This window comes from Eurytemora carolleeae, unplaced genomic scaffold (assembly GCF_000591075.1).
Source record: "Eurytemora carolleeae unplaced genomic scaffold, Eaff_2.0 scaffold364, whole genome shotgun sequence".
Taxonomy (NCBI): Eukaryota; Metazoa; Arthropoda; class Copepoda; order Calanoida; family Temoridae; genus Eurytemora; species Eurytemora carolleeae.
The window spans coordinates 97,800-121,107 of record NW_019396261.1 but is presented as its reverse complement, the minus strand read 5'-3'; the positions used below and the strand labels follow the sequence as shown (position 1 = coordinate 121,107).

General features: G+C 34.0%; 2 protein-coding genes across 2 annotated transcripts; one reads left to right on the top strand and one right to left on the bottom strand.

Annotated features, from left to right (window-relative positions):
* Window positions 1-504: 504 nt before the first annotated feature.
* Window positions 505-2,975, bottom strand: LOC111699598 (cytochrome P450 18a1). The gene is made up of 3 exons (XM_023470304.1): window positions 2,525-2,975; window positions 1,603-2,440; window positions 505-1,374 (listed from the first exon to the last, which is right to left on the bottom strand). Exons 1-3 carry the CDS (start codon window positions 2,880-2,882, stop codon window positions 954-956), a joined length of 1,617 nt encoding a protein of 538 aa, XP_023326072.1. The 5' UTR covers window positions 2,883-2,975; the 3' UTR covers window positions 505-953.
* An 8,102-nt stretch (window positions 2,976-11,077) lies between these two features.
* On the top strand, window positions 11,078-11,851 carry LOC111699589 (uncharacterized). Its single transcript, XM_023470292.1, has 2 exons — window positions 11,078-11,154; window positions 11,326-11,851. The coding sequence occupies exons 1-2, from the start codon at window positions 11,078-11,080 to the stop codon at window positions 11,849-11,851; spliced, it is 603 nt and encodes a 200-aa protein (XP_023326060.1).
* Window positions 11,852-23,308: the final 11,457 nt, after the last annotated feature.

The window sequence follows — 23,308 nt, the reverse complement described above, 5'->3', positions numbered from 1 at the left end:
TCAGTATGTTTCCGATGAACTTTTTTGTATTCCAAAGTCCAAAATCCAACGAATCGATCTTTCTGATTTCTTAGAAATCTTTGAATATTTTATAATTATAAATCATGTGAAAATTACCACCGTCATTCCGAATTTCTGTATGGGGTGTAAGGACATTATTTTGATTTTTGTAAAATTTTAAAAATTCGAGAAAAAAATTATAAATCAGCAAAATTTTTATTAATGTTTTATCGAAGAAAAAATGCTAAAAGATTGAGTAAAAATTAAAAGTTGAAATAGAAGATGGGCCTAAAACAATACAATACAATACAATATTTTTAAGTTTAGAAATTAGAAATTAGAAATGTTGGGAAACTCTGAAATGATGCTAATGCAGTGATCATAATTGTATTTTGCTTGTATTTTGAGGGCTGCTCTTTTTAGCTGACAAACATACATACATGCTTTTTCCTTTCCTACTGGTTCCTTCAGTTCTACTTACTTACTTAAACAGAAACTTGTCAATAAAATAAGATGTATACTTTATTAATACTTTAAGGGATGTTTTAAAACAGAAAGAATATTCTTGTAAGATTTAAGCTCCTTCATTCAGTGTGTAATAATACCATTGTTGTACATAACAGGGTTAAACTTTACACAACTAAGTTTGTACAATACTTTGACTAGATGTCTTGGAATGACCGAAAAGGGCCATCCACCAAATTTAAAGGGACCCTCAGCATAAAGCGTTTTATGCCCGATTCATATAATAAAGAAAGAAAACAATTTAAGATTTTCATATATAAAGCCAAGGATAACTCAATCATTTTTGTCCAGACAATTGTTTAAATCATATGATAAATCATTAGTGAATCTGACAGGATATTTTATAAATAAGAGTCACTCTAAATTAAGTCTACAGTCCGTTCAAGGCTCATTCAAATAATTATTTGTAAAAACTATAGTGCAATAAATTAGCCATAAGTTCTCATAAATTGAGAATAAGTAGGTTTAGCTTTAGTGTTGGCAGATATTAAAGCATCGAGATTCCTTTCCACAAAATTTACATTGAACTGATTCGGGGTGAGCGTTGCACCGAGGTTCCCATCGAGAGATGGAACATCTCCGATTGCTTCAATGTCGAAAACATGAAGTATGGATGTAAAAAAAAGCTGAAGTTCAGTTTCTGCCAATTTATCACCTAGGCACATCCTTTGTCCTGTGCCGAATGGGATAAACTGCTTTGGCTTTACAAGGTTCCCCTCTGAGTCAAGAAACCTTTCCGGGTTGTACTCCTCTGGGTTCTCCCAGGCCTCAGGGTCCATGTGGATAGCGTAAAGGTTGGGAACTACGTGGCTGTTCTCAGGGATGGTGTGTCCTTCTAACGAGACAGGCCTGTAACGGAGATAAGGGTAAGAACGAGCAACTATATAACTCAAGGTTGAGAGGAATGAACTGTGGCAGGGGTCAAGGATACTACACAGCGTGGATCAACCCATTATTGGCACAAGGGGGAGGGAGGTAAGAACTTTTGCAGGTTGGAACCAAATGGGAGGGGGGGGGAGTTAGGTTGAAATAGCAAGAACATTAATTTTAATGAAATAATTAGATTTAAATCTTTACCTGGTATTTGAATGAGTGGTTCCCAAAGGAACTGCAAGCGATCTTCTCATGGATTCGTAAATGCAAGCTCTAGAGTAGTTTAATCGAGACATATCATCAAGACATGGCAGTCTGTTCCCGCCAACAACCCTCTCCAATTCTTCCTGAACTTTTCTTTTGATCTCCGGGTTCCGGAGCATGTGGATAATCGTCCAAAGCAAAGTAGTCTTGACAGTTTCAAACCCGGCAGAGAAAAGATCAACAAGAACCTGTTGGAGTTGAACTTCAGGTTCCTTAGACTGGAAAACCTCTTCTGTAGTCCCGTTTTCTCTTGTTTTCTCAATCTCCAGTAGATAAGAATCCACTAGGTCTCTGGGAGACTTAGAGTCAAGACTTCTCTTATGCTCTTCAATTATTTCAGCGACAAAGTTTAAAAGTTCTTCTCTATTTTTTTTCAGCTTGTTACACACCTCCGACATAGCTGGGAACATTTTTATGAACGGAAGAAACATCATAACTCCCGTCAGTTTAAACAATCGGAAGCCCTCGTCAAAGAATTGTATAAACTGTTTAAATCTCTCTTCTCCATGCTTAAACCTAGTACTCATGATAATGGAACAGATAACATTGCTAATGGAGCAGGATAAATATGCAGAGGGATCAATTCCTAGATTTTTGGTTCCCACATCCTCAGTGTATTTTGATCCATTGTGGATTGCTGTAAGACAACAAAGGACCTCATGTGAAACTCTCTGTTCCATTTGATCTCCAATGTTACCCCAGAATTTTAAACCAAACTTGTGCTTGTGAATAAAACTTCGCTGAGACTTCCAAAGCGCTCCGTCTGAGGTAATTAAACCTAGAATAAAATTCAAGTTAGTAAATGTCAATACAAAACCATCAAAATATTCGATTTGGCAAAAAGAATTGAAATTTAATTTACCATATCCTTGGCAGATGGAGTCTAGAACAGATTTTGGTCTAGCCGTAAATTCGTGTTGAGAAAAAGCTTTCTTGAGTAAATTAACATCGTTGATTACAACAACCAACTGTGATCCCATCCTGACACTCATCAGTTTTCCATACTGTTGGGCAAAATCGTACATCTGCAGGTGGAACGGTTTCTTAAAACTAAGCAAAGAACCAAAAATTGGTATCCCAGTAGGTCCAGGGGGTAGAGATCGAAGGTAGAGGAAATATTTTGTTATGTAGATGACAAATAGAAATGTGAAAAATAAAACTGCTGTGGTGAATGTAAACTGTTCAAGAACGAACATGATAAGTTGCTCCGTGACACCCATTCTGTAAACTCGTAACTTTCTCCTTTTCTTAAACTTTATAACAGTTGGAACTGTGTTCTTAGCCCTCCGACTTGTAAACACGTAATGATCAAAACTCACTGTTTGTCTATCCCTTATAGAGAATTTGAAGCCCGCCGGTTGAGAGTCGATTTGCGGGTGAAACGTGCGCAAAATGCCGCACCGCGCCGGTTCAATGGTTCGCCCAAAAGAAGGGGGGGGGGTCGTTTGGTTTAGGGGAAGTCCCGATGCAAATGACGGAGAGTGGGGAAAGACGGGACGGTACAGTGAAATTGAGAAACTTACTGTCACACGGACAGTTTAGCTGTGGACGAGAGGGAGAGAGGACGTTTGCATGCACTGGAGGACAAATCTGATTCAACATCTTCGTTGAATTTTTCTCATTTATATAATCAGATGCTGATAATCTTGTTTAATCCTGTTTTTATTTTTCAAAGTTTTTAGGTTCTTGAAATTGTTTACTCAGAAAATAATATAAGAAAAAATGTAATCTTTTAAGTTTTAAAGTGGTTCGTTTTTATAGATGATTTTTTCATAAATATATTTTAATATGTTGCTTTTTGAATATATGGAGAAAAATAAATAAATTCATTTTCTGTAGTTGTAAGTTTAATTATTAACTTAGCTTGTACACTGTATATGAAAAGTATGGTGAAGGTTAAACATCAAATTATCTATAGAACAATCTGAAACAGAGAGAATAATCTGGATAATAAAGATGAATTTATAAAGAGAATGCGTAAAACTGGTGTTTTTTCAAATTTAATTGTACGAGATATTTTCTAGATCCTTGTTTTTGAAATCTTTGAAAGAGATATAATAGTTTGTGACGAACTTGTTATTTTATAATGTACAACGAGAATGTTTAGATATAAAATGAACCGGCCTCTGAATTATTCAGATCTCAAATTTATTTCTAAAACATCATAAAGGAATTGACTCTTTGCCACAAACTCTGATTTTCTAATCCCAATATCTTCGGATTCCAAAGTCGTATAAACCTTTGAAATTTCAAACTATGACTTTTGTTAGATCAAAAAATATAAGTTTGAAATATCAAAGGTTCACGACATTGGGTTCCAAAGATATTGGGATTAGAAAATCAGAGTTTGTAGCAAAGAGTCAATTCCTTTGAAATAAACTTTAAAATAAATGTGTAGCAAATTATAGCATATGTAGCGTTTTTGTAAGGTAGCGTTTTTATAGGGTAGCGTTTTTTTAATGATAGCGTTTTCATAGTATGACCTAATTTTCTACAGTTTCTATAGTTTCTAAAGTAATTTACAGTGTTTCAGTGACTTATTCTATTAAGAAAACTATACTCTTTATTCTGCAGGCCTTTTTAGTGGGGTTTTACACTAATTTGTGGGCATATTTAATATTTACCCCCAACATTCTTACAACTGCCCATACTGTCCTACTGTAGGGTTAAAAACGATCATTAAACGATCGTTTTTTTCGTTTTCCTATCGTTTTTTGTTTCGTTTTCCGATCATTTTAAAAACAATCGTTTTAAAACTTTTTAAAAAACGATAGTTTTTAAAATGATCGGAAAACGAAACAAAAAACGAAAGGAAAACGAAAAAAACTATAGTTTTTCAAAAAAATGAAAACGTTAACATCCCTAGTTACAAGTGCCTATGTTTAATTCCTGGCCGACCATTTATCTTGTATCTGCCCCCCCCCCCCCTCCCAATATTTGACATGCTCATTTTTTGGTTTCAAGACACTTTTAAAACAGATTTTTATTAAATGTTTTTAAAGATATAGAAGGCATATATGGTTTACTGGTCGAAATACTTAAATAGCAAAAATAGGTTTAACTAGGCACGTCTGATTAAACTACTCGACTGCACTGATTAAAGTGGATCTCAGCGGCTTAGCGATATATTTAAAATTTAGCCGAACATAGCTGAACTCCTTTGCGCTATTTAATTTATCAATTCCGACCAGAGCTCGGTTTAAAAAGAATTTCTGGATTAAACGGAGTATAATTTAACTTTTTAAAGAATATCATCGAGTGCGTAAATAAATCTCTTAGGAGAAACATATTGAATACTATTATATTAGTATATTAAGAATTGGAACCAAAAGTTCATATTGGCTCGGGTTGTTAATGGTAAAAGATCATCTCTACTGATCTTGTTTAGTTGAAATTTAGTTGTATATATTAAAATTACAGTGCTGCAATAGCACATTTTTTACCTCATCAATTAGATTAAAGGGACAGTAAAGGAAAAATGAAAGGGGGTATAGGCTGAAAGCTAATCACTTTAGCTCTTGATCGCGGCCCATGAAAGTTTTATCTGATGTTCCTGTCTCGAGAAACTGATATACAACTGTGTTAAAATTATACGAAAATTAATATATATAGAATTTTGTATAAAAGTAGTAGGTTTAAACAGATCATATTCAGCAAATAAGCAACCAATCTGAAAACGATGATATCCCAGAGAAAGCTAATTGTAAATTAGGTTTACTTATATATTTGTTATTTCTATTTTCAATAGATTTCATTCATAATATTATTTTTACGTCTGTATTACTTGACCAGAAATTCCACCAATGGCAGTGCAGTAAAGTGGTCACGTGATACAGGCGGAGACACGTGACCAGTATACTTCTCTGCCATTGGTGATAGTTCTGGTCACGTGATTTAAGTTTCAGATTTTCAAAATTTTACATATATGAATTTTCGTGTAATTTTAACACAGTTTTATATCAGTTTCTCGAGACAGAAACATCAGATATAACTTTCATGGGTCGCGATCAAGAGCTAAAGTGATTAGCTTTCAGCCTATACCCCCTTTCATTTTCCCTTTACTGTCCCTTTAAAATGTAAATTGAAATAACAGTATTTCAGCTAAACATGTATATTTATATATATCTGCCTGTTTTCTTTTGTATCCAATAAACGTCAAAACTCCCGGAACACTTTTTTAAGAAATTGAAATAGGAAAATCTGTTAAATTTTTAATCTTTATGAATTAAAGGAGCAGGATTTTAAACCAAAAATTATATTTAGAACCCAACCATGTCTAGTGTCTTCTATGTTTATTTGGCTTGTCTGTGTGTTTGTGTCCTATTGCCGTCAAAAATTTAAAGGTTATTGGTCGCTCAAAATTTTGAATATTTTGTACGTCTACGAATAAGAAAGAAATAGGTGTGTGAAGTTTCTAGAGTAGGAAAGTTAAAACGAAACTCTCGAGTTTCCTTTTTGGGGTATATTATATCTCATTATTTTATAAATATTCATTTGTGTATATTTAATTTAAGAAATTAGAAAACAAAAATAAAATGTAAAGAAACCACATGAAAAAATATTTCTTAACAAAAATATTGGTACATATTTACAAAACTGAAACCGGGTTTTCGATAATGAATGTCTTACGTTTCGGACCCTGGAGGCGTAATTAAAAGAAGAGTAAATAAACTTTACATTAAGGGTCAACTTGGCCAACTTCAATTTTTCTCTTTAGATTCTAAAAATGCGAAGAGCGTGTCTGGAGATTATTGTAGCTTCGCCAGATGTCATTAAAAGCTTAAGAGTAAAATTGTGACTTGTGAGTCAAACTGGTTACACCCAGAGGCCCTCCCCACTGATATGTATTAGCTTACACCGTACACAATTAGGGTTGTTAATCGTTTTTGAAAACGATCATTAAACGATCGTTATTTTCGTTTTCCTGATCGTTTTTTGTTTCGTTTTCCGATCATTTTAAAAACAATCGTTTTAAAAACTTTTTAAAAAAACGATAGTTTTTAAAACGATCGGAAAACGAAACAAAACGGTCGTATTTCTAAAAAATGAAAACGTTAACATCCCTATACACAATGCACTCACAAAAAAGATATTTTTTCTTAAAAAAACTTTTAAGACAGAAAGTTCCAAAAAAGCTACATGAACAAAATCTGACACATTAGCTAGGTCTTATTATTTGTTATATGAATTAATGACAAATAAATAAATTAATGATTAAAGGTTAAAGCTGGTAGTGAAATCCCGATTGAAGATTTTAAGATAAAATCAGTTGTTATAAAAGAAGAATTTTTGTAAGTAAAAATTGACTTGTAGTTTTTTTTTTATTTAATAACTATTTCGATTACGGGTTTTCTTTTGTATTATTGTCAAGTATAAAAATGGGAAATGACTTTGTTAATTGAGAACCTAGATTATTTAAGTACGTCTTGCTCTCATGTACCTTTTTTATCTGTATTGATCCCCACATTGCCTGTCATCTGAGGTCAGACTTCAAGCACACGTTTTAAAAACAATAGGGAAACTTTCTGTAACAAAAGTAACGGCTCACATGTTTGTTCACAGCCGTCCACGGTATTTTTGTGTGTTCAATCTGACTATACTGTAAGCTTACATTTTCTTGAACTACAGTGAACTTTGATTTTATCTAAGTTTATTCCATTTTCAGAAACCTGAAGACATATTGTGAAAAGGTTTTTGAGAAATGCCTGTTTGCTACAATGTGAAGTTTCTACTCATGAGAAATGCCTGCATTTGGAGCACAGTGACGAAAATGTGTATACCTTAAATGAAAATCATTTTTTTTACGTTTAACTGGTGTTTTTATCCTTATCTTGACCTTATCCAGATTTTGTGTTTCCGCTTTCTAAGAACGTGCTTCTAATTGATTTTTATTGGCACTTTTATAAAGTAGAATTACTCTTAAACCTAATGTGCTCGCTGTTCTAATATTAAACACTATCTGAAGTGCCTGAGGTTGCCCTTGAAATGAAAATGACAAAAAATTAAGAAAAGATAATTCGAATTTTTAAGAAAGAAAAATAGTTTCATTTTTTTGCCTTGTCACTCCCATGCACGGCCCGCCTATAGATGAAATTCTATCTATCGATCTACAGTATTCTGGGCCAGTGTACATGTAATTTTGTGGGTGTGCTTCACAGCTGTATTTTGGGAAATTTTTCGAATCTCTGCATAGCACTACTAGGTTTCACTTTAACAAATTTTTATTCTGGCTATCGTTCATTCAATAAAAATAAGTTGTACTTTTAAAAATGTTTAAGGTGTAGTTAAGGGTTCAAATCAGAGAAGAACTTTGGTAGATCTTGGGCCCTGGAGTAAGCAGAAATGAGATACTGCAACTAAAATCTTGTAAACATAACTTTGCCTCCGATGAGTTGGGTAGCATCAAAGGTTCTTGTTTTAAAATTTCTGAAATGTGGTCTGCTGTTTTTGTACTTTAAGAATTGACTGAGATATTGTGAAATTTGTCTAAAATTTAAAGTATATAACATATTAACAAGGTTAACAATTATAAGGAAAAAAGAAAAGAGGCCAAATTTTACAAAATATTTAAGACTTACAATGTTTTTCTTTACTCTTTTGACAACTTTTATCTTTACGAAAACCAAGGACAAATTGAAAGTCCCGGGTCCAATGTCTAACGTACTGCATGACACCCCAGCCATAAAATGACATCAAACCTTGTCTATGATATATCCATTCTATTATATATCCATGCTCCCTTGGGTTCCATACAAAAAAATCAGCCAATTCGGTCCAGCCGTTTAGGCAGCCGTAGATAATATATATAAACATAAATATCAAAGAATTTTGACTACTGAGGATCGTCATGCAGTGTAAAACATAATGTTCAGTATGATTGTTTTTTGATAAAATGTGAAGTTTAAAAATAAATATATAAATATGAATATGCGCGAAGAGCTTTATTATATAGATTTATAATTATAGTTACTCCCGCCGTTTACCCGCGCTTAGTCTTAAATCATGATTTTAGCTCAAGTGCCCAGCGTTGCTAATCGAATTTTAGAAATTTCGAATTAAAAAAATCGATTTTTTTTAGACTATGTTACCCCCAAGGTATCCATGTGTTCCCTCATTTAGTCATTTAGTCCAGCAGTTTGGCCAGCTATAGCTAACATATGTATATATATATATATATATACAAATATATCAATAGACACAGTGTTTCGTCCTATTAGGACTCTTCAGTTTGGCTCAATTCATCAGTTGGCGTAATGAAAAATGTATATATGATATATGATATTATATAAAATTAACATAAGAGTTGATTGAAAAAAAGGCAAACAGACAGACAGAAATCTTAACGCTGTGTTCGACCTCCCGAAAATGAGCAAAGACAGTTTGACCTATATCTACATAAATACGACATCTAATTTTAAAACCGAACAAGAAATTTTGCTTGGCTTTTAACTTTTTAGAACTTTTTTCATTAATATTATATCATTTTATAAGAACTGTTTTAATTCTAATGAGCTTCATCATTAACATTATCTCATTATGTTTTGCTGTCGTACAAAATGAAATGAAATGAAAGGTTCAGGAACGTCACATGAGTGGGCATGTGGAAGGCACCCTTTACGAGAAGTTGGTCTTAGTAAGTATTCTGAGGAGAAACCTGGCACAGTACCTGAAAAGGTCTCATTTCAGGAAACTTCAGCAAAAACTGATCCGTAGACAATGAAGAATTATATAACTACCAAAGTATGATACACGTTTCAGTTACTTCTCCAATTGATATTATGTGTAGAAACCTAAACCAAAAGAGAGGAAACTCTAGATTTAATTCATGCATTTAAAATATATGACTTTTGTTTGCAGGAATTCTTTAATTTAACCATTTTATAATCACAAATCAGTGCCAGCAAAATTTTAGTTGTGATGATAAAACATATAAATCACCCTCAGAATATATATACTATAGAATAACAAGAGGCACCTGTACTGGTATGACGAGCGGGGGAAGGCAGGCGGCCATGAGCCACCACTATTTCCCCTTCCGTGCCACATATTATCTTTTTTCTCTTCCCGCAGCCATGAGCCACCACTATTTCCCCTTCCGTACCACCACATTTGACTCTTCCGGGAAAAAACTACTTTTTTAAATGGTATATTTAGGGCCTTTAAAGTGTGATTTTAAAAATCCAGCCGCGTCACACAAAAAAGCACAACTCAAACCATTTTTTCAATTCTACTTAAGATTAATATTTTGTGTGTTGAATTCTTTAACTGTTTTACAATGAAATTTTTGACAAATTTGACTGAGTATTGCATCTTAAAATATCACAAAGTTGGTTAATGAGTGATTTTAAGATGGATTTAGTATAATGAGTCAATAATTGAATAATCATTAGACTTTGTGATATTTCAAGATGCAATACTCAGTCAAATTTGTCAAAAATAGGGAAGAATGCATTTGAGATTTTAGACATTTTTTAGCAAAGGATAAACAAAGTTTAAGTTTAAGTTTAAGTGCCAAGGATGATATAACTGCATCCTCACAAACAAACACATACTTAGCTGACATAAGAGCTGAAGGCAGTTGAACTGGAGGAACAGGACGAACATGATGAGGTGGAGGAACGGCGAATCCATCAATAGCTCTGTCAACTTTCCTGAGGAAGGCATCAGGAAGTAATCCGGAACATCTACAAGTTCACCAGGTAGGGTCAAAGGAGAACCGTAAACAGCCTCGGAAACTGAGAGGCCAGTGTCATCTTTGGGAGTGGCTCTCAAACCCAAGAGACCTAGAGGAAGATGAGGAACCCAATCGGAACCTGCTAACCTGGCTCGTAGAGAAGATTTCAGACTCCTGTGGAACCTTACAACCATTCTGTTACTCTGAGGATGTAAGGAGGTTGTAGTGGAGGCTCAGATTCCCAAAATAGAACAAACTCCAGTCCAAATAGAAGACGTGAACTGAGAACCTCTGTCCAAAGTGAGAACTTCAGGAACTCCGAATCTTGATATCCAGGTTGAGACGAAAGGACAAACACAAGACTCAGCAGAGATGGAGGACAAAGGAACGGCCTCTGGCCATCTCATAGTTCTGTCAATCATGGTGAGAAGATACAAGTAGCCTTGACTTGATGGCAGAGGACCAACAAGATCCACATGAACGTGAGAAAATCTCCGGGTTGGAATTGGAATAGATGGAACTGTGGAATGAACATGAGATGAAATCTTGGATTTTTGGCACGGAATACATGATTTTGCCCATGAACCGACATCTCTGGACATTCCTGGCCAAACAAATCTTGATGAGATCAATCTCCTGGAGGCTCTGACACCAGGATGAAAAATACTGTGTAGTTGCTCGAACAGCTTGAGACAAAGTTGGACTGGAGTTTGTTCTATTTTGGGAATCTCAGCCTCCACTATGACCTCCTTACATCCTCAGAGTAATGGAATGGTCGAAAGGTTCCACAGGAGTCTGAAATCTTCTCTACGAGCCAGGTTAGCCGGTTCCGATTGGGTTTCTCATCTTCCTCTAGTTCTCTTGGGTTTGAGAGCCACTCCCAAAGATGACACTGGCCTCTCAGTTTCCTAGACTGTTTATGGTTCTCCTTTGACCCTACCTGGTGAACTTGTAGATATTCCAGAGCTACTTCCTGATGCCTTCCTCAGGAAAGTTGACAGAGCCATTGATGGATTCGCCGTTCCTCCGCCTCATCATGTTCGTCCTGTACCTCTGGTTCAACTGCCTTCAGCTCTTATGTCAGCTAAGTACGTGTTTGTTCATGAGGATGCAGTTATATCATCCTTGGCACCATGTTATCGAGGCCCTTACCTGGTTATAGATTGGCAAGGCAAATACTTCCGCCTCCAGATTGGTTCCAAGCAGGATGTAGTCTCCGTAGATCGCCTGAAGCCTGTTTTCAGTGATGCTCCTGTTACTCCTGTGCTCCCTCCGCCTCGAGGAAGACCAAGACTTACTCCAGCGGCTAATCCTTCAGATCCTCCGCCGTCCTCCGCCACCAGATCACCCAAGAAGGTTAGGTTCCAGATCATTCCCCAGGTTCTTCCGCAACCTATACCTGAACGACGGAATCCTCACAGATTTTCAAGAGATAGAAGAATCGGCTCCGCCATTTCTCCGCCATCCTTCTGGGGAGACTACTGTGGCGGCTATGAAAGTTGTCCTAGACTATGAATCCTCCACAGCAGCTAGAAGACTAGGGGGAGTTTACCAAGCCACGTATACATAACCATGTGTAATAATATAAACATTTTTAACCTCGTACATTTACGTAAAAATATAGTTAGTTATTTTTGGAACTCTTTCTGTCAATCTAGTGAGCGCCAGAAGTGTGTATTTATTGACACACAAAGCTATCAAACACTATCCCACCCTCTACCGAACACTGGTAGGTCTAAGTGTGAATCTACCCACACACAAAGCTATCAATCTCTATCCTCTCTACCAAGAAATTGTAGGTCTAAGTGTGCATTTATCTACACAGAAGGCTATCAGACTCTTTACTCTCTACCCCTAGCAATGGTAGTTCTAATTGTCCGTAAACAGAGTCTATATTCAACTAACTATATTTAGGTATAAAGGTACAGATAAAGATTAAACTGACCAATAATATGGTTAGGTGACTATAACGAAATGTATATATAGGTAGGTTCAGGTTTCAAAGATAAGGTTATAGTTCTGTATTACTCTCTGAAGTCCTGAGTAGTCTCCTAAAGACTATCCATTAGTCTTCCGTCCTCAATATTCTCCCTTAATCATCTCCTGATGTAATCTCACCCTGATCTTCATAGGGGTTGCGGGAAGACATGCCAAACACTTGTATAATGCATATAGCTATAATAAGTAACATTTCTAAGGGGGAAAACACCCCTTTGAAATTGAGTTCAAGATCATTTTTTACCCACCAAACCCTTATTTTAACCTTTGCCGATAAATCCCAGGGAAGGGGCGAGAGGACTACTGCCCCCCCCCCATGTAGGCACCTGACAGAAGAGTAAAAACAATTTTTTCGAAAGCCGGAGGTGTAAACAAAGTAAATTTTTTCATTTTTTTCTTGAAGTGTAAAGTCGTAAGATTTAAAGAGAGGTTTTCAAAACATTCATTTCTATATGACTGAATCATTGAAATTATGCTGTAGGTAGAATGTGAGACACGTGTGTGAACCATATCCCTCAAATTTCCCCTGTTGTAAGGTCGTCTCCGTCAAACTGTATCTCCGTTGAACCCTCCGTCCACCCACCAAACCAAACATTGCCAAGGATTTTGCATAAACATAAACAATAACCTTATGGAGCTAATAAAACTTTAAGTGCATTAAAAGAACCCATTTAAACATAATTTTCAGTGAATCATTTGCAATCAAACAGTGAACTTATTTAACCAGACGAATATTTATTTTCAGAAGAATTAAATTGCTTTAGACTTCAGTTCAAACAACTTTTCGGCCTAACACAGTTTTCTAGATTGTAAGTTCCATATACCTAATTCACAACAGTACCTTTTAAACCTTTTTTTACTAAGCAGTTCACAACAGTGCCTTTAAACCCTTTATTTATCGATTCACAACAGCAATAAAATATGAACCCCAAATCCTGCTAAACCTACTAAACCTAAAATCTCCAATCCTGCGAAACCTACAAAACCTAGAATTCCAATACTCATTTATTGATAAAAACCTTCAACTGTTTAATCTTTATTAACAATTATTATTTATATATGTATGTACGCCAATAACAATTTGTATTTTGTAGGAAACCTCGTTACTGAAATATACATTTTCAAGAAGTTCTCATCTATCTGTGTGTGGTTGGAAAGAGTGTTTCCCTAGCCTATTTGCCTTTGGATTTGTCATTCTTCAAATTACATATCCTCTGCTTCAGTTCATCCCGCTTCGAGCAATATTCCTTTTGATCGGCTCACAACGTGATATTTGACTCTACGCAAGAAATGTTTCTCTTTACATATCTGAGAAGGGAGTCGCGTAGTGTACGATTTAATCTATACAATACATGCAGTAAGCAAGTTAAGTCTACTTATATAACATTGCAAGGATTGATTGAACAATCTCGCATGTAGGGCTTCCACCGGAATTTTGATTTTCGGTTTACGTACCAAAAAAGGAAATTTTAGGAACATTTATTTGGAATATTTTTTCGGAACAACGTCTTGAAATATTTTGCCAGAATCTCAACAATTTTAGGGGGAGCCTTGAATACTCTACCGGAAATTGAGCTATACATTAGATACGTAAAAAAGTTTTAAAAATATATTATATTTCTTTTTTAATTTTAGAATACCATCTAAAAACAAACCTAAATATGCGCTCCCTGCCTTTTGTCTTTGAAACTAAATTCAAATTTTTGCATTAGATCTCTTTCCAATTCACGTGAAAATGACTAGAAAACAGGAAACAAATAATCTGTAGATAAATAGCTAATTTAACAATCAGCATGCCTGGGAAGACCAGATTTGAAATGAGTAAACTTTTTATGTGAAAATTGACGGGTGAAATTTACTATATAACTGGATTTTGCAATAAAAATTCAATTTTTGCAAATTTGCAAATTTTTTTGCAGATTCGAAAAGTAGAGCACAAGAGATTTCCAATGATGTATCATTTGTCATATTTGAACATCAAACATGGGATTTAGAGGGAGGGTCAAATTGACCCCCAGCATATCCTGGTTTTCAAGTACCCCAGCAGAGATAGGGTTAAATCTCAACCCTATTGACTGGTGTATACCTGACACCTGAGCGCCATCGTTATGTACTCTTTATCATATCCTTTTATTATGCACAAAATCATTATTATTTTCATTTATTGTTTATTGTGTAAAAAGACCTGAAGAATAAATTCTAACCTTCTTTGTCCGGCTAACCCTTGTGTGATCGGATGAACAACCAACATGCAGTAAACTTGGGGTTGCTTGATTTTTGCTCAACAAAAATAATTGTTAAAAAAGTGTATTGACAGAAAAAATATTTAAACTTAATAACTATCGAGTCTGTAATATGGCGCAATAATACATTTGNGAAGAGGAGGGGGTGTAAGTCTAGACAGCGGCGGGGGAAAGGAGGCGGCCATACGCCACAACTTTTAAAATCACATATGGGTTTCCAAATTATTTTTGTATAAAAAGTTTTTACAATCAAAGAAAACTGAGTTATTGCCACGAACTCAAATTTTCTAATCCCTATATCATTGCAACCTGATGATTCAAACTTGTGATATTTCAAACTTATATTATTTGATCTATACCAGAATTTATATTTTGGAATATCAAAGGTCTACTACATTTTATTAGGCTGCAAAGATATAAAGGTTTGAATATCAAAAATTCGGTTCCTGTAATTATGGAAAAATTCTTTTAGTGTTTTTACATTTTTAAAGTTTATATATACAATATAAATGCCTGCATAGCTTGTATGCATGGACAAGTAAACAGATGTAAAAAATAGCACTTCTTTCATAATCGAATTTTTATTTTTCATATTAATTATTTTCAGTATTCATAAATACTGGTTTTAATAGTCCATAACAATTATTAAACTGCGTATAACACTGATAACAATATTATGCATGGTATGGATTTCATGGAAATTCCAAGAGGCCTTTTCATTTGGACCGATCCCCCCCCCCCTCTCCTATCCTCCACCCCCCCTCTCATATCCTGCACACATCACCCTTTCCACTTATAAAATATGTGTCGGTTATAATTATACTGCGTTCTAAGTAGAAAATTTCAACATAATTTCCAAAATCATAGATGTAATCTTTTCAAGAAAATTTTAGTCGCTAATTTAATCTTATTCATAAGTTAAGTTAAAAATGTTAAGACACTTATCACGGCATAAGAGAACTTACCAAAAAAATGGATCAACTTCTATCAAATTTCTTCTTTTACCAAATCGATGATCGAGTGCAAACCACCAAATTGTTTAATAATTTGGGAAATATCTGAGAAAACTTTTCAAGTTTGGCATTTTAAGAAAACTGAAGCAAGTTTAGTAGAGTAAATTGATTTTTGAAAAATAGATTTTCTTAAAGGTTCTCTAGGTTTACTTATAAAGTGAAAAATTGAAAGCATTATATTAAAATGTATGCCCCACCAGAAATTTCAAACGCAAGTCCTCTTTTGAACAATCTTTTTAATTCTCAATGTTTCCCATCTTAAGAGAGGATTTGTAACGAGACATGAGGAAAGCCTGCCTCCTATAATTCAAACAGAGTATAAATAAAATACCTTCTTTGCGAATATCGTGAAAAATAAAGAAATTTCTAGACCTTTGGAGGACGACGGGTGGAAAAGACAAGCAATTAGAAGAGTTGACTAGACTTAGGTAGATTAATTGGAACAGTTAAGTATTGAGGGTCTTACAGTAAGATAAAAAAATGTAAGTAAATTTTAGCTAGATTAAAAGTGAGCAGAATAAGGACAATGCTTAGAAAAACTGCGTAATACGGAAAAGTTCGTTGACCTAGTGCTATAGTAAGCTCAAGGTTACTACAAAATACTAGAACTCAGGGGTTGCACAAAATATAACACATTGTAAGGAAATACAAAGACTGTAAAGAGAGTAAATGAAAAAATTGGAAACTTCGCGAAAATGTGTCTTTGCTCTGTTTTTAAAGGAATTTCTAGTAAACTTTTATATATGTATTACATTTCTTTTGACGAGGTATCTTACGTAATGCGATTTCTTATTTTTTGTCCACTGTTAGGAAAATTTAAGCCCCTGCAGCAAAAAAACGCTTTTTGGGGATATAGCGGCCTTGTGGCTTTTGGTGAAGGACATCCATTCACCTCTTGAGTCAAGTCATTGAACTTTCTAAACTACGATTTTCATTTCAACTTCTGAGCATTCACCTGGTTTTCTGGCTTCAAATATCTGTAACAAAATATTAGCCAGACTTCAGAACATGTTGCGTAGAAAATATGCAATTTTTATTGAATTGCCTTTGCACATCTATGCATTAGATGCTGATTGTTTTGCTTGAACATAATTCCGTTCCCCCTCCCTCCTCCCCTTCTTATATATGAGTTTTAACCGATTTTCTGCGCCGTATCTTTCTGAAGTGCACAATTTTGGACTTGGACAAAATTACTAATATAGAATTTTAGAAATTAGAAAGGAATTGAGTTTTTGCCCCAACCTCAAATTTTCTTATTTCCATATCTCTGCAACCAGTAGGTATAAACCTTTGATATTTCAAACTTAGATTATTTAATCTAGCAGAATAGTTTTAAATATCTAAGGTCTACGACATTGGGTTGCCAAGATAAAGGGAAAAGAATATTTGAGTTTGTGGCAAGAACTCAGTTCCTTTTCAGAAAAAGTTGAAAATATCCAAAATGTCTACTAAGTGAATACGATAATGGGGCTAAAAGAAACCATGCAATAAATATATAAAATCGTATAAAATGGGTAAAATTCGCGCCTATAAAACTGCTGTTTTCTCATGGGACTTTTCCCCAAGTTTTAAATAGACTGTGCGCTGTAAGCATTCACGAACTAAATTAAGCTTTTGATTCTGAATATTGTAAAAGTTCATTTGTTTGTCATCTGAAAATTCTGAGTTTTAGGTGGACGCAGATTTGTTAAAAGAGTTTCCTGTGAGCCTTCAGTTGTATTTTAAGGCCAAGGCACTCAGACTCCCCTTTATTGCACTAGCTATATGTGCCCATGATCAGTTGACTTACAAAAACTTGTTCTGAATTATTATAAGTTTTCCTTATAAAATGCAGTTTAGTCGGAAAATAAACTATTAAAAAGAGTGTTCCAAGAAACTTGGGAATTGATGGAAAAATCCTTCACACACTTTCGGATTGTTAAGCTTTCGGTAAAATAAAGCAGACATTAGGAAAGCATTTCAAACATATGAAAAGGAGTTGAGTTTTTGCCACAAACTCTGATTTTCTAATCTCTATATCTTTGTAACCCAATGCCGTAAACCTTAGATATTTCAAACTATTAATACTTAAAGATTAAATAAGCTAAGTTTGAAATATCAAAGGTTTGCACCATCAGGTTGCAAAGATATTGGGATCAGAAGATTTGAGTTTGTGGCAAAAACTCAATTCCTTTGAACAAAGTTTTGCAGATTCTGACAAAAAGCCAAAATGTATAACTTGTCAAATTTCATACACCGGGTTTATTGGGTCTGGGATCCAGTTTATTCAGGGTTTAAAGATAAATTTGAATTGCTGGATCTTAGTTGACAGAAAGATTGTTTTTAAATGTTCTTATTTTTATTTTATTTCTAAGATAGAAAGATTATAGTATCTTAAATTGTATCCATACCACAACGATCTATAACCCAGCCATCCAAAATATGCATCCACCATTGACACTGGGACGACTTTGAAGTGACACCAAGCCTTTGGACAATACAAACCAAAGTAACTTTTTAGTAGCCATGAATAGATAGGGTATCATCTCGTCTAATCCGGGCCGAGCCCTAAAACCAGTATAAATATTCATGTACTAATCCTGTATTCGGGTTGTAACGAAACATAGATTAATGCGACCATTTTTTTCTCTTCAAAGGAATTCAAAGAGTGGAAATTTTAGCCTTAGTCAAATTTAGAAAACTAAAGGATAATGCATACCAAAACACCAAACCACAACAAAAAGTTTTCCAGTTTTGAAGTTTTCCAGTGTTGAAGCGTTGAAGTGTTGAAGTGTTAAAGTGTTAAAGTGTTAAAGTGTTGTCAATAAAATAAGATTAATCCTTTTTATGTCTGGTTCAGCACCTAAAATTTCCGGAAATTCGTAAAAATTGCACTCAATGTTAAGGACTTTAAAATTTTGATTCGTCCCTAGTCCTGGGTGCTTAGGAGGCAATTTAGGTTGCGGCCCTAACTGTTAAAATAAAGCGCCACATTTTCTGGATTTCGATGAGATGATATTCTATCCATGACATGAATAAAGTGATTTTTAATTACTCCAGGAATAAAGGAGTACTCGTCAAACTCTGTTAGATTTTCTTAATGTGAATTTTTTAGATCACAGTATTTCATACCTTGCAATTATTGAATTTTTTAATTTGAGGAAAATGCAAATAGTTGGTTTACTACAATTAGATAAAATAAATAATAAACATCAACCTTCAGATAGTTAGAGATATAGAAAAGAAACCAGAATTGCTCCTGGTTGCCGGAAATGACATTGAAAAGTTTTCATTCTGCGCTGCTTAGGATGCATTTCAGTCTGCAAACAGATTGTTAGATAGTTAGCAAGGTTAAAGGAAGTCATTTTTTCTAGGAACTAAATTTAAATTTTAAAGTCATCTTTACGAGAAATAATTTTCTTTCCTCGATCAAACAACTCTTTTCCTGGGAGTTTTCTTGTTTTGGAAAAAGAACATTATATATAGGGAAGAATCAAGTTAAAAACAGTTTGATACTCACAAAGAATCTATGAATAGCCCTTTTTTCGTAACAATTGTTTATCGGAAATTGGATTATAATGGTTATAACAACACAAAATTCACATGATTACTATTTTTTTTAAATAGTTTGCTTCAATTATTAATTTATTTTTCTTGTGTTTAATTAAAACCATTTGTCATAGATTTTGTATCAAAAACCTATTGACCTCGTGAAACAGCAAAAATTTTATTCAAATATGGTGCCCAAAAAATTGGAGATGACTGTGTAAAATACAGTGGTCTGCGTTGATATCAATACAATGAAGACAACTTGTTAATTAATCTTTGTTTCCTTTTTTATTTTTATTCCATATTGTTTGAAAGCTTGATGAAACCAAAATTGAGATAAAAATCATCTTCCTTATATTTATATATTGATATATACGACGACGTCTGTGCTTTTTTCAGTATTTTTCTTTACATTTAGGATGAAAGCAATGAAAGGAATAAAATATTTTAGAAATAAGTCTCAACTTTTATGTTTTATTGTCCGGGTGGTGGCCAAATTTGGAGGGGGGGGGGGATTCTTCCTCCATTTGGTAACTCTGTTTGATGAGAGAAATTATCAAGCGTTTGAAGTGGAAAGAAAGGTATTGTATTACTCCTTCGCCTGAATAACGGTTTGCCTGTAAAGCATGTTGTCTCTATAACATTTTTTCTATGTCAGAAACTTTGAAATATGAGAACCCAAAAAGTGACATGAAATATCTGCAAATCTAGTCATATTTGTTCTTTAGTGAAGATAACAAAGTTGATAAAACGCCATTAATTATCTATAAAAACAAGTTATTTTATGTTAGGAATACTTTAAAAAATACTATTTAGGCAAAAAGTTGACAATTTAGTAATTGAAAAACTAGTGAGCTGACAATTTGGTAACCAAAAAGTTGGTTTCACACACAATTTGGTAACTAACAGTTTGGTAAAAAAAATTGATAACCTCAAGATTTGGGATCTAGAGATTGACAGTCTGGTAGTAACCACAAATTTTGTATCTACGTGAAGAAAAAAACTATCTCTACCAAGATGGTAAGTGTAATATGAAGATGACTAATGATTGTTTGTTTAGACTAATGATCAGTTCGATTAACGTTCATAGAAAACTTTTTTTCAAATAAACAGAAATTAAATTAAATTTATTTTATACTAATCCTACTAAATTACCTTATATACAATTCTTAAGATATGTTAAGCACAGGACTCTTACACAGTTTACCAATCCTTCTAACTGTTCAAGGTAGAAATAATGAACAGAGGAGTGGTTCTAATGCAGTTTTTGCACTTACAAAGGATTCAACTGCATTTTTGAAGCCTGCAATATTGTTGCACAAATGCATTTATAACCTTGACTATTAAAATATTTTTAAACCAGGCTTTAAGGCGCTTAACTCCCCTCTTTAAAACAATTTTGAATTTAGAATGTTACTTAAAATTTTTCTTACGTTATTAAACAAAATTAAGCATTTGCACTGCTTTTTGTTTTCATTGGTTGATTTTTACATTCATTTTCCATATTTTGGAGACAAAAGTTTACTAGAGTACAATTTCAGGGGATATTAGTTCCAAAACTAACACTTGGCCCATTTCTAACACTGAGTGTTAGAAATGGGCCAAGTTTTCTTTTTCAAGAGTATATATATCTTTAAATCCAAGTCGAGTAGAACAAAATTACACCATGTATTTATAAAAAATGGCTAAAACTATATATTGAAACAATAAATATCAATTTTAAACTAATAATAAGGTGTGAGAATTAGTTTTTGATGATTCTTGATTTCATTTTCGAATATATCCCTATTTAAACAATTACCGGATTTCAGCTCATGTCGCGTTTTCGGAACATATCATGGTTTTGAAACAATTACCGGAATTCATATCAATGTCAAATTTCAAGTATTTACGCACTTATGAAACAAAACAAGATTTTTTTATGCTTGGTAAAATATAAACAAAATAGGAAATAAAAACAAACTGTTCTTTTATAATTTAAAAATCATTACAGAATTTAGAAATCAAAATATAATTATCATTTTTTCTTACAATAGATTTAGCTAGAAATGCGGGAAACTGTTTAAAATGCTTGAAAATAAATCATCGATATTCTCTAATTTAACAGATAAAATTTGGAAACTTAGATTCTAGAAATAATTCAAAAGTTAATTTAAGTCTTCATTAGATACTTTTTGTTTTCAGTTATTTATTTTGTAAGTTAGGAAAGTGAGTTTTGTTTTGATTTGTGGATTATACTCAAAAACGGGAAAGTGGGTTTTATCTCGAAAACGCGACAATGTTTCAAATTCAAGATATGTTCGAAAATGGAAAACCTAACATTGTCTTGAAAACGGTCCAGAGCTTTGATTTAAAAAAACTCCTGTTATAATTTTGATTTTTAAAAAGTTTAAAATCGGGAATTGTTGTCCTCGTCATGTTTAATAAAATGTTGGTTATAGTTTTTATCATCGACTTTTACTCTGGACATGGGCCGGGATCCCAAAAACCCAGTCTTTCAATTTGTGCCCATTTCTGAAGTGTTAGTTTTGGAACTAATGTCCCCTGAATTTGAGTGTAAAACTTGTGTTTACTGTGTACGTCTGCAGCTAAAGCGTTTTTGGTTTTCTGTGACTTTGTACTTTGTAGGTTTACTGCTATTAAAATTAAATAGTTTTAGAAAGTGCCACTCAAAGAAAAATTGTTCCATTAAACTGATTTTCACTTTCACCTTCAAATCTCTTAGTCCCCTCTCCCTCCTACCCTCCTTTGTCTGCCATAGAAATTTAAATATTGTGCACTTTCTCAGAAGACAAGCCGCCGTAAAAATGGCTTTGGAAATTCCCTTTAAATTTTAAATCGTTTTAGGGTCAAAGCAGTCGCGAAGCACTTGGTAACCTACCAAGGATATTGAATGTATTTGTGTTTACATCAAAAAAAAATAAGTTTCAAATTGTGTGCTTAAATTAAATTTAAGACTTGAAAAAAATTATATTAATTAACAAGAGAGGAAAGTTTAGCCCTGTAGGAATCTTTGTTACTAGGGCAATCCCTGATATATTACATAGTGGTTCAGTATTTATAATTTCTCTAGATACCCCGTAGATACCCACTATACACAGCTCCAGGATATCGATCTATAGATACTATAGACAGGACAAGATTTACGTAATATGTGTACACGGTATAATTTACAAGTCTTTTGTAACTTTAAAGTAAAAAATCGAATAATCTCTGACTCCAGATATTAAATAATGATAAATATTGCATACTTACAAGCGTTTCTGCCTATAAAATGCGTACCTTTGTGTATCGGACATGTCATTTTATAGTTACTTTCTAATTCATTCATTTTTTCTTAATTCCATAGAATTGCAGCTACCAAATATTGCTTGCTAACAAAATCCTTCAAAATGCTATACCTACATTTGATAATTCAAAACATTAAAAAAAAACAATTTCTTAAGATTCCACGCGACTCCATGAAATTTCAATTTTTATAAACTATACAATTATTGCCCAATTGCAAGGCGAGCGGACGCGGAAGAAAATACAATAATGACACGCGATTACTTGCAGCTCCATCTGAAAATCCTTTTTGTAGTTACAATGAGCACTTACCCAATCCTATCCTATCCTATCCTATCCTATCCTATCCTATCCTATCCTATCCTATCCTATCCTATCCAATCCTATCCTATCCTATCCTATCCTATCCTATTCTATCCTATCCTATCGTATCCTATCCTATCGTATCCTATCCTATCCTATCCTATCCTATCCTATCCTATCCAGAAATAAGTAAAGAGGTCAGACTTGTGTTGAATAACTGCGATCTCAAAACTGCTCCTATAGTTTAAAATTTACATCCAAGAGAGAGAAAGCAAACTTGAGTCTGGTTGTTCTGAGTCCGAATTTAATATTTTTTGAGCCAAAAACCGGTTTCAATTGAGCGCCGGCTTAATTCTTGAAACATTGAATACAATTTTAAGACGAACCAATCATATTTGAGCCGCTGCTCAAGTTTTTTAAATTCGGGCTCTGTTATTATTTGTTGGTTCATAAACAGGGGCGGACACAGGGGGGTGGCGGGGGGACATTCGCCACCCCCTGACAGATTCAGGGAGGGGCGTAGCCCCCCCCCCCCACTGAGATTTCGAGGCAAAAAATGTTCCCAATTTTATAAATCGTATGTGTTTTTCAATTTTAAG

Bases quoted from the DNA above. Each gene is read 5' to 3' on its own strand.
- LOC111699598 (XM_023470304.1), bottom strand. From the start codon at position 2,882: ATGGGTGTCACGGAGCAACTTATCATGTTCGTTCTTGAACAGTTTACA. The intron at 2,441-2,524 runs GTAAATTAAATT...ATTTTATTCTAG, and splicing joins CTCCATCTGCCAAGGATATG to GTTTAATTACCTCAGACGGA. The intron at 1,375-1,602 runs GTAAAGATTTAA...TCTCCGTTACAG, and splicing joins ACCACTCATTCAAATACCAG to GCCTGTCTCGTTAGAAGGAC.
- LOC111699589 (XM_023470292.1), top strand. From the start codon at position 11,078: ATGACCTCCTTACATCCTCAGAGTAATGGAATGGTCGAAAGGTTCCAC. The intron at 11,155-11,325 runs GTTAGCCGGTTC...TGCCTTCCTCAG, and splicing joins AAATCTTCTCTACGAGCCAG to GAAAGTTGACAGAGCCATTG.